Source organism: Balaenoptera ricei, chromosome 12 (genome assembly GCF_028023285.1).
Source record: "Balaenoptera ricei isolate mBalRic1 chromosome 12, mBalRic1.hap2, whole genome shotgun sequence".
NCBI lineage: Eukaryota > Metazoa > Chordata > Mammalia > Artiodactyla > Balaenopteridae > Balaenoptera > Balaenoptera ricei.
The window spans coordinates 79,865,907-79,882,042 of NC_082650.1; the positions used below are offsets into that span (position 1 = coordinate 79,865,907).

General features: G+C 44.9%; 1 protein-coding gene across 1 annotated transcript in view; it reads right to left on the reverse strand.

The window, feature by feature from the left end:
- SH3BGRL2 (SH3 domain binding glutamate rich protein like 2) overlaps positions 1 to 14,236 on the reverse strand; it is a 55,965-nt gene extending 41,729 nt beyond the window's left edge. The window contains exon 1 of the mRNA XM_059941751.1: positions 14,000 to 14,236. Coding sequence (XP_059797734.1) covers positions 14,000 to 14,044 — 45 coding nt within the window. The 5' untranslated portion in view covers positions 14,045 to 14,236. The remainder of the gene's footprint in view (positions 1 to 13,999) is intronic.
- Between the last annotated feature and the right edge of the window lie 1,900 nt (positions 14,237 to 16,136).

Sequence of the window (16,136 nt, forward strand, 5' to 3'; positions counted from 1 at the left end):
CACCACTATAAAAACAGTGCCCAAGGCACAGATCTTTTTCCATTCACAGAAGATGCAAATGAACCAAAACGCATTCTCCTTTATTTCTTTAGGGAACAGCTTTAAGCATTGCCAAATAATGACAAAAGTTACCCTGTGACAAAGACATTAAATTGTTTAAAAATCCCAAGAGAGAAGGACACACATAATGTGAACACAAGGTGTAAAACGTACAAATGAAAGTTTCAAATAGACAATGACCAGTTCAAAATCATGGTCCAAGGGCAAGCAACAAGAAAAGGTTTCTAAGTGGGAATAATCAGATGACTGAAGCCTAAATCCAGAGACAGGCCAAATGACAAATACCCACCTAAACGTCACTCCCACCTCAAAAATATCCACTGGATCCTTAACAAAGACCTACTGTATAGCACAGGGAACTATACTCAATACCTTGTAATAACTTATAATGGAAAAGACTCTGAAAAAGAATATGTATATGTATAACTGAATCATTTTGCTGTACACTTGACACATACACGATATTGTAAATTAACTATACTCCAATATATAAATAAGTAAACAAGTAAATAAAGAAAAAAGAAAAAAAAGAAATTGACTGGGTCTTTACATAATGGCTTCTGTTAACTAAATCATCTCCATATAGCCCACACTTCCTGTCCAAGTTCTATTTATTCTTCAAGGTTCAGCCCCAAAGCCCACACTGCGATCAACTACGCCTACCCAGTGGTTCTCAGTTGGGGCAATTTCGTTCCCCCCAGGAAACAGCTGTCAATGTCTGCAGACATTTTTGGTTGCCACAGTTGGCAGGTACAACTGGCATCTAGTGGGCAGAGACCAGGGATGCCGCTAGACACCCCGTGATGGACAGGACAGCCCCCCAGAACGTCAACAGTGCTGATGCTGAGAAACCCTGACTTACACCAACCACAGCCCTCCCAGATCCTCTTTTCGTCAAACGCCCATTATACCCACGGTCACCACCATTTAATGATATACAGCCTGCCGCTGTTTATAACAGTGGCGTGTATCTGTGCCTCTTTCCCCAACTTAACTGTAAATTCCTCTGGCAGATGAAGACCATGTGTGTGTCACGTCTGTGTCCCCCCGGGGACTCAGCAGGGTGGCTCCGAGGACCTTCTCGTCACATACCTCTTAGCTGATTTGTCTCCTTCCCCACCTGCTTGATGCAATGTAAATGGCTTTAACTAATGTCTCCATCAGCTCATGCAATAAATTGCTTTTACTCTGCATTTTGAAAAAAACAAAAACGAAAACAAAACAACTTGTAGTACTTGGCAATGCGAAAGCCATAAAAAACATTAGCAAAAACCTGGAATGAAAGATGTGGGTGGTTTGATGTTACTGTTTTCACATTCCCTGTCAAGATTACATGTTTACTTCCTTAAAGGAAAAAGTCAGCCAAGTATAAAATATGAACTTAAAATGCCACTATTTTGCAAGACTATCTATGAAAATTATACACTACTGTTCACACACATGCTTCCTGTTAATTAGAGGAGAGTTTGTAAAAAAAAAAACCTGCTCCAGCAAAACTTGCTGTAATAGTCCAAATCCTCTGCAGTAATGAGGAAATCCTGCTGAGGATGGTATTTTCCACCAAGAACGACAGGACTGCAGCCAAAAGCCACGCTTTTATCAACGGCCGGAGGTGCTGCCCTGCAAGAGAGTGTTTGGAATAGGTTCCTCCCAGTTCTACGTCAGTGCATTCTCAGATGTGCGAAAAGAGATCCTAAGAGGTGATCTAGAAACTATTATCGATTTACATTTGACAAATAATATGGGGACAGCAGACTGTTCTCACAACTACTTTAGGGGGATCGTATAATGAATTAGTATTTCCATAGTGGGCGCACACTGATGCCTCAGAGAAAGTCTGGGCCTTCTCACCCGCATCCCATGGACCGGTCCCATCAGCTTTCTCTTCCCTCCTCGGGCTACTGAGCCAGGCTGGTTAGTGCGCCTTGTCTGCTGAAAATTCCCATTCAGCTGGACACTCCATTCTGTTTCGATGCCACACAACCGCCACTAGGAGCTTTCAAAGCTAGCTCGAATCTCTGCAAGCTCTCACCCTTCCCACAGACGACCCTGATTCCTGCAGCCCAGATAAGACAGGTCTGTCTTGAAGAGTGCCTCCAAATTCTGGTGTCTCCACCTCAGATTCCTCATTATCTTCAGCCATGTCATTTCTGCATTCCGTCTTGACTCCGAAGAGTCAGTGGAGAAGTTAACAAAGAATGAGAAATTAACACAACATTGTAAAGCAACTCTACTTCAATGAAAAAAATATTAAAACTGAGAAAAAAAAAAAAGGAATTAGAGAGAGAGCAGAGAGATGCAGCACAAAGAAAAACCGAAGTCTCTAAAAGGTCAAGGAGGCATGGCTCACTCAACAGGTTTTACAAGACCTTGTGGAGACCTTGCGAGGCTGTAAACGCTGCCCTAGTAACTAGGGGAACATAAGTGACAAACCAAGGCCTCCAGTGTGATGCAGTGCATAGTCGATGGGGAAGGGGGTGGAGACAGGGCTTGTCAACAAGTAACTTCCATATAAAACTGGCACTAACACAGGAGTGCCCACAGGGCCAGGGCAGCCCAAAGGCAGGTGCTCCGTGGGGAAGGTGCCCGGGATGGGCTATAAACGCTGCAGCTCATGTGGAAGCAAGGAAGAGAAGCACAGCATGAGAAATACAGAAAGAATATAAAATCAACGGCTCCTAAGATGATGAGGAAAAAGAGTCTACAGCTGTGATATCAAAAGGTAGAGAGAAAGAGAAGTGGCAGGCCACACGGGCACAGAGTTAAGAGCAAGTAAGTTACTTTCTCCTGGGACTGGAGAGTGGGGTTTTCCGTATAATTGAAACTTGGCCCTTTGAGCACAGATACATTATTATCTTGTTTTAAGCTACTTTTATTTTAGAAATCTTTCTGAAGTGCACCACATGTGTTCCTGCATTCATTGTTCAGCAGGGTACATCAAACCAAAATGCGCCAAACCTGATCTCATCTGTTCTGGACAAGGCATCATCCTTCTGGCCCATTTTTGTCCTTTGATGTGGTGCACTGACATTCTCAGAGCCCACTTACAAGAGCCCGCTGTTTTACTTTATGCCGAACAGAGCCCAAAGCTGTGCTTCTGGAATTCTCCATTTCTGCTTTCAGAAGGTGACTGTCCCTTCTCAGAGCTTCCCCTGGTGCTCCCTCAGCGGGGCCCGAGGCTGCAGGGACCTACTGCATTCCCAGTCTTCTGGGTGAGGCCCTGAGGGCAGCTCCGTGACCCCTGCTCCGCTGAATGTAGAACAGCTGACGGCCTCTCAGAGGTCTCCCTGCTTCCTCCCAAACGAAGGTTCTAGAATTATGATATCTGGATAAGAGACGTAATACTGTAATAAAATTATCCCTAATAATGTAGATTCTTCATGCCCCTTATTTACAAAGCAGCGAAATAAATCATGGCCCTCGCAGCCTTTCTGTTTTCCAATCAGACTTTCGTCTACCACATACTCCACTCCAGTCCCGCCCTGGCGTGGTCACCAACTTTTATTAGCTTTTGTTTTTGATGTGGAAGCTACAGAAACAATATTTCTTTTCCACGTGATCAATAAATACAACACGCCAAGCTCTCTAACAGGAAACGTGGGGCAGTGGGTGATAAGAAGATGAAAAGGACCTGACCGCAACGAGCTTAGAACTTGGCATGCAAACCAACCTGGGTACAAAATAATTGTAACCAAGGGTGAAATGCGTTGGGTGCCAGGAGAGCAGTTCCACACCCTGGAGGGCTGTGGATACAGCATCCTCCCAGTTTGGAGGGCGAAGGAGGGATGCCTTCATTGGGAAATGTTATTGGCATGGGCTTCAAAGAAGGGAGGGGATTCTGACCAGTTTCAATGCAAGGTTGGCACAGTCAAGGCAAGGAAAGCAGCATGAGAAAACGCACAGAAGGCAGGGGTTTAAAAAAAGTCTGGTGTGTGTATACAGTGGTCTAAAGAATAGTGAAAGAAAATGCTGCGAAGGTAGGTCAGATTCAGATCAGAGGGCCCAAGATGCAAGGCCAAAAGGTGTGGCCCTGAAGGTAGAAGCTCTCAGCAGCCAGTGAGGTTTTCCCACACGCTCTGAACCTAACATGCAGACTTAATTTCGTTAGAAGGATGACGCTGTTTTCCCTCCTTTAATGGAAAAGGAATTTAAAAAGGTGAATTATTAATCATCTCATCTCGGTTAATTCTTAGAACCAAGCTCACTATTAAAATATCACTATGGAACTCACTATAGAGCATGCATGTGTCATGCTCTCACTCGACAGGAAATGCACGCCAGTGGAAAAGGAATCATCCAGTCTACAACAAAAGGCAGCGCGGGTACACAAATCAAATTCATTTCTTTGACAAAAAGAGAAGAGGGGGGCTTCCCTGGTGGCGCAATGGTTAAGAATCCGCCTGCCAATGCAGGGGACACGGGTTTGAGCCCTGGTCTGGGAAGATCCCACGTGCCGCGGAGCCACAACTACTGAGCCCGTGCTCTAGAGCCCGTGAGCCGCAACTACTGAGCCCATGTGCCACAACTACTGAAGCTTGAGCGCCTAGAGCCCGTGCTCCGCGACAAGAGAAGCCACCGCAATGAGAAGCCCGCGCACCGCAACAAAGAGTAGCCCCCGCTCGCCGCAACTAGAGAAAGCCCACGCGCAGCAATGAAGACCCAATGCAGTCAAAAACAACAACAAACAAACTAACAAACAAATCACACTGGGTGTTTTCCAGCTGATCCCAGACAAGGCTCCAAAACCCGTCTCCCAGCTCTGCAGCAGTCACCATTCATCAGACAGAGCTGACATTTGGGATGAAATCTACTTGCCAAGTTTAGGAAGCCTTAAATCAGATGAGGACTCTAAAATCATGTACCGTGCACAGCAAAGGAATAGTGCCCATTTGCATCACAGTAATAAGCACTTTGTAGGCTGTGAATAAATATGGTTTAGTGACTTGTGCACAGCATGCTGTGTCCCTATAAAGTGTTCAAAAATTACAGAAGAACTCTAAGTGGTTTGTTGGGGAACGACCTCAAATTGTAATGTTCTTCTTCAAATTTCAGTTGAAAACTCTTTACACTTAAATTTACTAAAAGTTCTCCAAAAATTATATCAGCATGCATGCATCCTTGGCTTAGTAAGCATTATGTACTGTATGTAATATTTTGATGATTAAAGATCTTGCACAATTCAGGGTTATAATTTTTTTCATGTTTTTATTACTGCTATTACTACTGCTGCTGCTGTTAATAATGATATAATAGAAATAATAGATAAAATGCACCGAGTACTTTCTATGTACCTGGCACTGTATGTGGAATACTTCAGGTCTTCAATGCTCACAGCAATCCTACACAGAAGGTACCACTGCTGTCCCACTTTTACGAGTGAAGGGGCTGAGGTTCCTTGCCTAAGGTCATGTCGCTCACCAATGGCAGACTAGGATTTGGACCAAGCCCCGCCTTAACCATGAGGCTACACCAGTGTAGCCCATGTGCTGCACTGGGTGACATCTCTCCAATGGTAGACAATCCAAAGATGAGACAGAAGTAGGTGCATGGGTTGAATGTAAACTGACTCCAGAATTAAATAAATCAGTAGGTATTCAATCCAAAGACCTACTTTGGCTAGTATGTAGTTTATCATAAAATGACAGTGTAGCCCAAACCTCCTGCCAACTGGGGATCCAGGCTTATGGAAATGACCAATTTCCAGTCAAAGGAACTATCTTGATGAACATGATTACTAAAGCAGAGAACCTGGAAGCTTCAATCCACATGGGAACGTCATGAATGGAGACCATACTCCCACTCCTTGTACAACCCACAGAAGGAAAACAAACTAACTCAAAAGCTATGTTGGCTGTGTTGCTTTGGGTTTTTTTGTTTTGCTTTGTTTTGTTTTGTTTTCACTTGAACTTATCTGAAATCGGATGGTGTTCATAAACTGATTTAAGTCATATATTACAGTCACAGACTCTTTTCCCAACTTAAGTTGCATACAGGTGGTGTATTTTTTTATTTACCTTTTTTTATATTGAAGTATAATTGATTTACAATGTTGTGTTAGTTTCAGGTGTACAGCAAAGTGATTCAGATATACATATATCTATATCTATTCTTTTTCAGATTCTTTTCCCTTATAGGTTATTACAAGATATTGAGTATAGTTCCCTGTACTGTACAATAGGTCCTTGTTGGTTGTTTTAATATTGGATTGGTGTGTAGCAATAGCTGCTGACTTTAACTACATATATTTGCATTTACCAAATACCACTGAACTGACCTGTCAAGCAAGTCACCTCTTACTCTTAGCCCTCCACTCCCAAGCCACTAGAGCCAAGGTGACAAAAAGCCATTTCCAGATCTGGGCTATCCATCACCAGTAGGAAATGGAAAATGCATCCTGAAGTAGTAGAACTCTCTGCCCGCAGTCACAGCCAGTGTTCCCTTTCCGGCTTTGGGAGCTCTGAGCTAATATTGGCAGGGTGCACACAAAGGTGCCACAACAAGGCAGACACACCCCTCCACTCTCAGGGGTCAGCTCCAGGAAACCCCCCTTGGGGTTTTGCCAGTTATGAAGCCAGCCCCAAAGAGTCAGGTCCCCTCAGGAATACATAAGCTGTCAATGGTAAACCAAGGTATCAGATCTAGGAGACCAATCAAACCGTTCCAGAGTCTCCCAGGGGCCATACCAGCCTAAAAGTCCCTGGGATTATAAGGTCGGGGGCCCCTCTGCCAGCATCTAGCTCAGCTTTCAGTCCTACAGCAGAGTTGTCTTGAGTCCAGAAGGGAAACATTCCATTAGGTACTTTTTTCCTCAGTCGATTTCTTTTTTAGCGTTTGGGAACAAAACAATCAAACATAAAAGAAATAACAACTCTAACCTTAAATTACCACAGCCCAGTTCCTGGGGGACTAGCCTGTGCTGGCAGATAAACTCAGATAAGCCTTTTCAGAGGACAGAGGGAAACCACTGCTTTCAACTAGACGCTCAGTTGCAGCTGGTGTCCATTTCCAACCTCTGACCCCCCCCCCACCCTGTCCCACGCTCCCAGCCACACCAACTGCCCATCAAAACTCCGGCAACGGTAAATGCTGATCCCTATTGGTCTAAAAAACACCAAACAAGGTTTCAGCGACTTGTTGTTAAGCCACAATGAGAAAGAGGGCCCCAAAAGAGAATTGTACATGATCAGGAGTAGAGGATTTCCCTCACATGTTAAAAAGCATTGGCCATTTCCGAGAAAAAATAACTTTTCACTACATTTCTCATCTGGAAAGCTAAGCTCCTGCTCTGCAAAATGGATAAAGAGTAATGTAAAATTGTTCACAGAAAAATAATGTGATTTAAATGAGAACTTAAGGGCTTCCCTGGCGGCGCAGTGGCTGAGAATCCGCCTGCCAGTGCAGGGGACACGGGTTCGAGCCCTGGTCTGGGAAGATCCCACATGCCGCAGAGCAACTGGGCCCGTGAGCCACAACTACTGAGCCTGCACGTCTGGAGCCTGTGCTCTGCAACGGGAGGGGCCGTGATGGTGAGAGGCCCGCGCACCGCGATGAAGAGTGGCCCCCGCTTGCCGCAACTAGAGAAAGCCCTCGCACAGAAACGAAGACCCAACACAGCCAAAAATAAATATTTATTTAAAAAAAAAAAAAATGAGAACTTAAGTTTCTAACTAACTCTGCAGCTAAACTAACACCCCTTAAAGCAGTCCCTACTGAAAAACTGATGAAACTTAAAAGGGTCTCCTTCTGAGTTTAGAGTTTGGAGGGCAAATTTTAAAAAGATTAACCCTTGGCAGCTAAACTAATAATTTCTTGATCCAGTTTTTTTCAAATCTGCATTTCAAAATGCAGTGCTTCAAACTTTCATATATAATGATCGTTAAGTCATACTAACTTTTTTGTTAAAAGTGAAACATTCACTAAGAATCTAGAATTTTTCTATTCTGTCACCCATTTCTAACTTTACTGAAAAAAAAAATTCATTTCAGAACTTTTTATAAATTAAACATGAAAAATCTGAAGAAGAAATATTCTGTAGAGTTAGTATCTCACACTGCTTCCTGTAGAATTGTTGGGGTTTTTTGTCACAATAGCTGTTTTCTGCTTTTGATCAAAAATTTGAAAAATACAGAAATAAACAAGACTCAATTAGGCTTACATTCCTGCGATGTGGAAACCACCTCATACTTTTATATAAACAGATGTCAAAATTTAGTTTCCTCAAATCAAATGAAATATTTATTTAAAATGTCCTAATGCACATGGATTTTAAAAAGTCCCTAATGTCGTAAAGGAGTCCATGCCCTTGATTATATTTACAAGTTTAAAGTATCACAGAATGGAAAAAATATCAAATTTGGGAAATATTAAGATGAACTAGAAAAACTGAGGTCAGGTCTTCACTTGGGATATCGATACATCTCCCTTTCTAGCAATGGACCTTAGTATACATTGACTATAATTCCATATCCAGCTGCTGACTTTAAGATTCAGGAAATTCGCCCATAGTCTTTCCAACTAAAGGGGGGAAATGCCATCAATTAGTCCTTCTATTTCAACTGTCAACTTGCATGCTGTTATGGGAACTGAACTGTGTCCCCCTAAAAGATGCTGATGTCCTAACCCCCGGTACCTGTGAATGTGACCTTATTTGGAAATAGGACCTTTGCAAACGATCAAGTTAAGATTAGGCCAATAGGGTAGGCTGAAGCTCAATATAAAAAGGGGAAATGTAGACACAGAGGACACACACACACACACACACACGGGGAATGCCATGTGGACATGAAGACAGGTATCAGGGTCATAATCTACACGCCAAGGGGGAGTGCCAAAGATTACCAGCAAACCGTCAGAAGTTAGGAGAGAGGCAGAGAACAGAGTCTCCCTCACAGCCCTCAGAAGGAAGGAAGCCTGTCAACACCCTGATCTCGCCTTCTAGCTTCCAGAACTGGGAGACAGATTTCTGTTGTTTAAGCCCCACAGTTCTCGGTCCTGTGTTAATGGCAGCCCTAGAAAACCAATACACAAGCCTTCCCAGCCTGACATTCCCTTACAACTTTGTCCTTGCACTGCCAACTTATTCCTGTTTCTCCTAATTATTTCTCATAATGCTCCTGCCACTTCCCTAAACTCACTCCCTCCCCTCCCCTGCCAACGCCCTTCGGCACTGTTTCTTGTCAGGGGTACCACTGGCATTTTGCATCGGGCAGCTCTTACAGGGGACTGTCCAGTACACTGCAGGATGTGGCGCACCCTTGGTACTTTCATTCCGCCAAGGGCCCACAGTGGAGAAATTTTGCTCTAGAAGCTTTGGGGCCACCTGCCTGCCAGACTTTGACTCAGGGTCCCACCATCTACTGTGTATGATCTCAATCAGGTCAGTTAACTTCAGTCTGTCCATCTGTAAAATGGGAAAAAAAACCTTGCCATGTGACTTCAGGATTGAGTTAAAGATCCTAGCAAGCCCAGGCTTACCAGCACTAGCTTTTTTTTGGTATTAGAATCACTTAGGAATTAATGCTCAGTCTGTTTTATATGGTCACATCCTGACTTTAACCACCCTGGAGCTCCTTTCAGAAGCTCCCTTATACAAACAAAGCTTCACAATGCATTTTGATCATTTTCATGGATCTGATCATTGCACGTTTAAAACAGTCCTAAGTCACACAAAGCAAAGCATGGGCACGCCTTTCTGCAGCTAAAAGAAGACTGTAACGACTCTGAGCATAGTTTCTAGGTGTTTCCCCTCCACTCCCACACCCACCTGAAAACACAGCTGCAGCCGTGGACAGAGGTCCATGTCTTCCAACCCTGCTTCCAATTCTGCTTTCTTTGTACCTTTCGCTCCCTGTGACGGTCCCCTCCAACATCCAGGGATATACTACTTCTGTCTAACTCATTTCCCCCTGTCCCATGGAAACATCCCCCAAGCCAGCATCAGCCCTTCATTCTCCTTGATGAAATGGTTTGCACCCCAAGTCTTTGGGCTGTGGAGCGTCCGCACTGATTTATGCCTCTTCTGCTGACCATCATACACCTAACAGCACCTACCAGAGAGCCTGGTACTTAATAGGTTTTCAATGATTGATAAGCGCATGAGTCAATCAAGGCATGAACGAATGCAGGGCTGAATGAATGCACAAAGGAATACATTCAGGAGTCAGGAGACCTGGCCTCCATTTAATCCTCAGCTTGGCACTGACTGCCATTAATGACCTCAGGGCAAGTCATTTAATCTCTAGGCCCAAATTTCCTTCTCTGTGAAACGAGGTGGTTGGACTTCACTAGAAAATCTCTTTCGGTATTCTTCCAGCTCTCACAACTGAGCCCAAGAACTTTTCACAAAGAGTGAGAAACTTTCCTTCCTTTTTGAGAAATTTTAGTCAAGGCAAGCAAGAGGATAAAGATTCTTCTGAAATCACATACCAGGGGTCTTTCCCTGGGGACAAAAGGCTCCAGACAGCACGCCAGATCCTGCAGATCCTGAAGACATCTCTGAGATGTTGAGTACTCTGGAGTTTGTTATCACGGGCTGCTTTCAAGGACTCAGAGTCTACTCCGCGCTCAAAAGAGGTCCACAGGGACCCCTGCTGCCTGCCCCGCTCCCACCTAAGGTTCCTCCCTTTCCAGCCTGAACAAGATGGGCTCAGGCACTCTCTCCGGGGCTCCAAATCCAACTCAATCCCTCTCTCTGCCATCTGCCTGAGGCTCCCACATGCATATTTTATAATTTCTGGCACATTTCCTCCTTATCTGACATCCTGCAATGCATCCCTCCACAGCCTATATTATTTCTATCTCTGGTAAAGAATGTTCCTGAAAGAAGCATGTGTCCTTGGGTTGTACTTTACTACTGGTGGTTTCACCTTTCCTATCTTATCTCCCCACCTGATTCCCACCTGAATTCCTTGAGGACAGAAACCACACCCTCTGCCCTCCTCCAATTCCCACAAGACCAAGGACAGAGCTAGGCAAGCAGCAGACCCTAAGCAAATGCTTGTTGAGTGAATAAAACAATGAACGAATGAAATAATCGACTGATTTCAATGTTTTTACATTAAAAAGTCATATTAATATATTTCCTGGATAAAGTTACCAAGACCTCCCCTTCTGGGTATACAACCAGAATAAATTAGATTTTAAAACGGCACTTTTACGACTACACTATTTTCTTAGGACTGAAATAAAGTGCCCTTCTCTAGGATATGAATGACAGCAGCATGATCAGCTGCATAAGAAATCTGATTTTCAAGTAGCCATAGCATAATAATGTGGCATTGTTTTTATTTCCTATAAAAGCAGATTTTACTTGGAGCTGCGGAAGAGAAAAGGGCAATCACCCCTTGTGTTAATTATTCTAACTACCACTGTTAGGTGTTGAAGCTGGAGAGTTCAGGCAAATCAGAACAAGATATGAGAGTTTTCCCCAGATAGATTGTTTAAATCTGTTGTTGACTGGGGCAGAGCATCTTTTTTGGAAATTCCTGGGACTTACTTGGCCACGTCTACTTCTAGCCACATTCCTTCCTTGTGGTTTAATCCACTCCAGCTAAAACCAAACTGACTTGGGCATCACATTATTCGTTCTCCCGTGCACTTGGTCATGGTTGGTCACCGAATGAAACAGAGCCAATGGTCAATGCAACACCGCTGGAGGGAAAACACAGCTGTTCCCTCACAGCTCAATACGGCATAATGCCATAAGCCCTAGTGAGCCTCTTCTGCTCAAGAGCTGACCTAAACAACTTCATTATCTCTTAGAAATCACCATTCTTGCACAGAAGCATAAACTTATCCTCACCCAAAGTACTGATGTTACATAATTACAGACAAACTCTGTACTGATATAGGAGATAAATTTACAATTGGAGAGACTCAATGACTGAGGACTGTCTGAGACCCGAAAACATCAGGTACTTTAAAATACATAATTAGCATTTATGGGCTGTACATATGGTATGTGATAACAGAGTATGTCTTCCAGCTGAAACCGTATCTTGTTGGAACACATACTACCGGGTGTGTTAGTGAGGGGACCTGAGCCATCCCAGTAAAACACCAGAGGAAAAGAATAAATTCACTTTGATACTAACATGTATATTGTCAATGTGAAAGAAGTCATTATGAGGATGTATCCACATTTACCCAACTAATTAATTCAAAGCACTTTAAAGCCAGAGTGCAATGCTGAGTTATTCATCACAACCCTTCATTCTATGGACAAGCAACTCCAGCAGAGATGAGGTACTTCAACCAAACTCACACCACTCGTCAGAGCCTGCCTCAAAACTGGGGTCTCTTAGGTCTAGCTTCATGTGCAAAACACCCAACATTAAATTTAAAAGTTAAAAAGGCACACAGCAGGCAGGCAATAAATATTTGTTAATGGACTTGAGGAAACAGAGACGTGGGGTTCCAGAACTCTCTTGATATACAACCTTCTTACAGGATAAGCCAAGTCATTACCGTAGGTTTGACTTGTCCAACATAGGTAGCGTAGGCTTCTTAATACATAAAGCATCCCTTTTTCAATCAATAAAATGCTATTGCAACAATTATCGGAGCACGCAAGTTAACGGTGAAACCAAAAGCTTTGTAGCACTCTTATGAAGAAGTGAATTGGAAAAAAATCTATCCATGAAACAGTATGGGTTTCCAAACACATGAAGTGCAGCTTCAGTGCATACATCTATAAAAGGCAGGTATGACTAAGCAGCCCCAAATAACAAGAAACACCAAAACTATCGGAATCTGGGGGACCAGGGCATGCCTGCAGACAAAGATAAGTTGGAATTTCCCATTTACTGTAACTAATGCAAAAAGGGGCCTTTTTTTCTATTGTAAGTTAATTCCTTTTTAAATAAAAAATCTCAGTGTTGTGTTGCAGACAACATTTTCTTCCATCCTCCATCTCACCTGCTTCAGAAACAAATTTGGGGAAAATCTGGTTGAGTTGCTGGGCAGGCAACCAACTGGCCAGACCAAATTTTAAGCTATCAGCATTGCACTTTTTGATGTATTTGATTCTGTATCTCACCAAAGAGCCTCTTAAATCTAGAGTTTAACTCTTAGCTAAGGTAACCAAATCTTAATAATCGTGTAGAACATATTGCTACCTGTCTTATTCAGTGGGCTATCAAGTATATTACTGAATTTTTCCCTAAAGTCTGACATCTAGCTATGTAACTTCTTCCTAAAAAAAAATTCAAGAATATCGACCAAACAAAACAGCTTAAAATAATTAAAGAGACCACAATTTATATATCCCCAAGATGAAACTGAGCACAGCATTACTGCGGGAAAGAAACCAAACGCACCGCATTGTACATATAGATATAAAAATATTTATAGTACCTGAGGCCAAAGAAAAAAGACAAAACAAAAACCCTTGGCACGACAGGACAAACCTGGTTTACTGTTCTCTCTGAGCAGGTATAAAACTGAAGAAACGTGCTTGGTGGCGGGGCACAGAGAGTGGAGAGCAAGTTCCACTTAAACTTGTTCCATTCAGGAGCTAGGTTAGCAAACCAAGCAGCCTGATAAGCTCCCGTACAACACAGAACCGGGCTGAGTGTCCCAAATCGGAAAGAACTGACATCAAGGGAAGCGGGACCCCCGAAGCTCTCGGACCACCCATCCCCAAATCCCCGAGCCACTCAACTGGAGCTGGGGGCTTCCCGCCGACTCCATTTTCCTGTCTCCCTCTCAGGCCGTGCAGGGTGGGCACGTGGGTGAGTCCGGCGTCCCCCACCAACCTTGGCTCCCCGCCCTATTTCATTGTCCGAGGCTGATGGATCACCTGCCCGGCGCCGGCTCCCGCCGCCGGACGCGCAGCGCGCCGAGACGCACAGGGGCGAGCGCCGCGCGCCTCCCGCAGGACCGGCGCCCCGCTGCCCCTACCACGCAGACCCGGCCCGCGGCAGGTCCCCTACGTGCTCACCGCCACGAAGCCCGAGGAGGAGGCGATGAACACGCGGATGACCATCCTCTCGCCGCGCCGGGACTGACCGTCGGCCCCCGGAGGCTCCCGGCTGGCGCGGACGCGGAGGCAGAACTCGGCTGAGAGCCGCCGCCACCGCCACCGCCGGGCACAGCGCTACGGTCTGGGAAGACCGCAGGGAGCCGGATCCCTCCCGCCCGGTCTGCAGATAAAAGCTGAGAGCTGCCCGACCGCCGGCCAAGGTAGAGAGGAGGGGCAGAGGGGAGGGGAGGGAGCCGGCTGCGGGGCGTGATGGGAGTTGTAGTCTCCGCAGCTGCCCGGGATGGCGGTGGACTTGAGCTCCTACCAACCGCCTCCTTGCTGCGCGTCGATGCCGGACGCGCGCAGGTGGCTGGAAGGCCACCCGAGGCCGGGAAGAAGCTATGACGGGGGTGGCGAGGATCCTGGCGAGACGAGGGGGGAAAAAAGAAAACTAGGCAAGAAGAGCTTGGTTCAAAGTCCGAGCTGGGGTCTCAGTGTTGTGGTTTACTGGTGTGGGAGCATCCCCTCCCAGAAGCGTCCACAGACGCAGTGGTGCCGCGGAGACCCATCGTGTCCGGGTCTCCTGCCCGCCCAGCAAGCCCCCGCGACCCGCGGCCGGCGGGGTGGGGCGGGCCGGGCGCTCGGGGAGGTGGGGACGGGAAGGGCGGTGGGGACGCGCGCTCCTCTCTTTTCCCAGCGGCTCTGGAGGTGCGGAAAGGTGATTCTTTGCGGGGTAAATAAGAGGTTTTCTTTTTCGGTAGACGCTGAAAATTAGAAACCCCGGTGAGAGCACAGCCGATATTTTATTTTTCTAGCAAAACTGTAATTGTATCAGAAAAAATAAATACCAAGCGAAATTAGAATCCTACTATCAGCATCGGGAATCAGGACCCCGGCCGCCCCACCCCCTCCCCTACACAATGGCTTCGCCTCTGTGCACTTAATATTTAAAGTTGAGCCAAATCGGTGCCTTTTTCAGACCTGCTGCACATTCCAGCGCAGTCTCCCAGGAGGATGCTGTTAAAATAAAAAGCTTTTATGTAGTTACTAAGAGTTTAGGAATAGTTCTTCAGCAAGTGTTTTCTGTTTCACGAAAGCGCAAGCCTCGCGCAGCTCCGTGAAAATGAACCCGTTTTCCCTGCAGTACTGTATTTACTTTCTTCCTTTCAGCAGGGGAGTTCTGGCAGAGTTCTGGGAACAATGTTAATTAATAGTTCTAGAAACAGAAATTAGATGATGAGGTCTCCGGCTCTTTGGTAAAATTCTTGCACAAACACTAATCGTTTTGGAGCATTTGTTTTTTCGAGCGATTTTGAATATTTCAAGTGTATAACCGTCCCTATTTATCAGAAGTCATGTCTGTAGTATTCCATTTTTTATTTAGTACAGTGACAGAAGATACAATGCTAATGGGACTTTATTTCTTCTTAGTATTCAACAGTTTTAACTATAAATTTTGCTGGCTGTAGATAATCTCTCTCTGCAGATTTACTTTAATTTGGCCACCGTAAACGCGGAAATGAATATTTATTACTTTTACAATAATTTTCTTAAAGGTAGATACCGTATTTCCTGTATAAATGCAACTTTATAAAAGTCTCTATTTCTTCGGTTTGGAATTATTCAGCTTTGAGGATATGGTTAAACTCAACAAATGGGAACTCAGAGCCTGTGCTCTAACAGGTACGAGAGTGCGTGAAAAGCTGAATAAGTCATTTCCTCAGTCAGCAGAGCACCTATTGTCTGCAAAACAAAAAGTCAGGTACAGAAATAACGACAGAACGAGATGCACTGTACCAGTAGAGTGTTGCATGGATATAAAGGAAAGCGAGGGAAAGGGTGGCCTTGTAGAAGAGACTTTAAAGGTGAGTAGAATTTCTGCTGGCAGATAGAAGGGATGCAGGATGGAATATGCAGGGTCTATAGGAACAGCAAGGGGTCCGTTTTGCTTCAGGAAGGAAAATCAGGGTCCTAACCGGGGACAATGCTGAAAATACACCTTTGGTTGAATGCAGCAAGAGGCTCTCACTGGGTTGTCTGCCTAACTCCCTGCCTTTTTCTGGAATCTCTTCCTCGGCTTTGATCCAAGGGCTTGTAGGGGTGGTTTCCTAACACG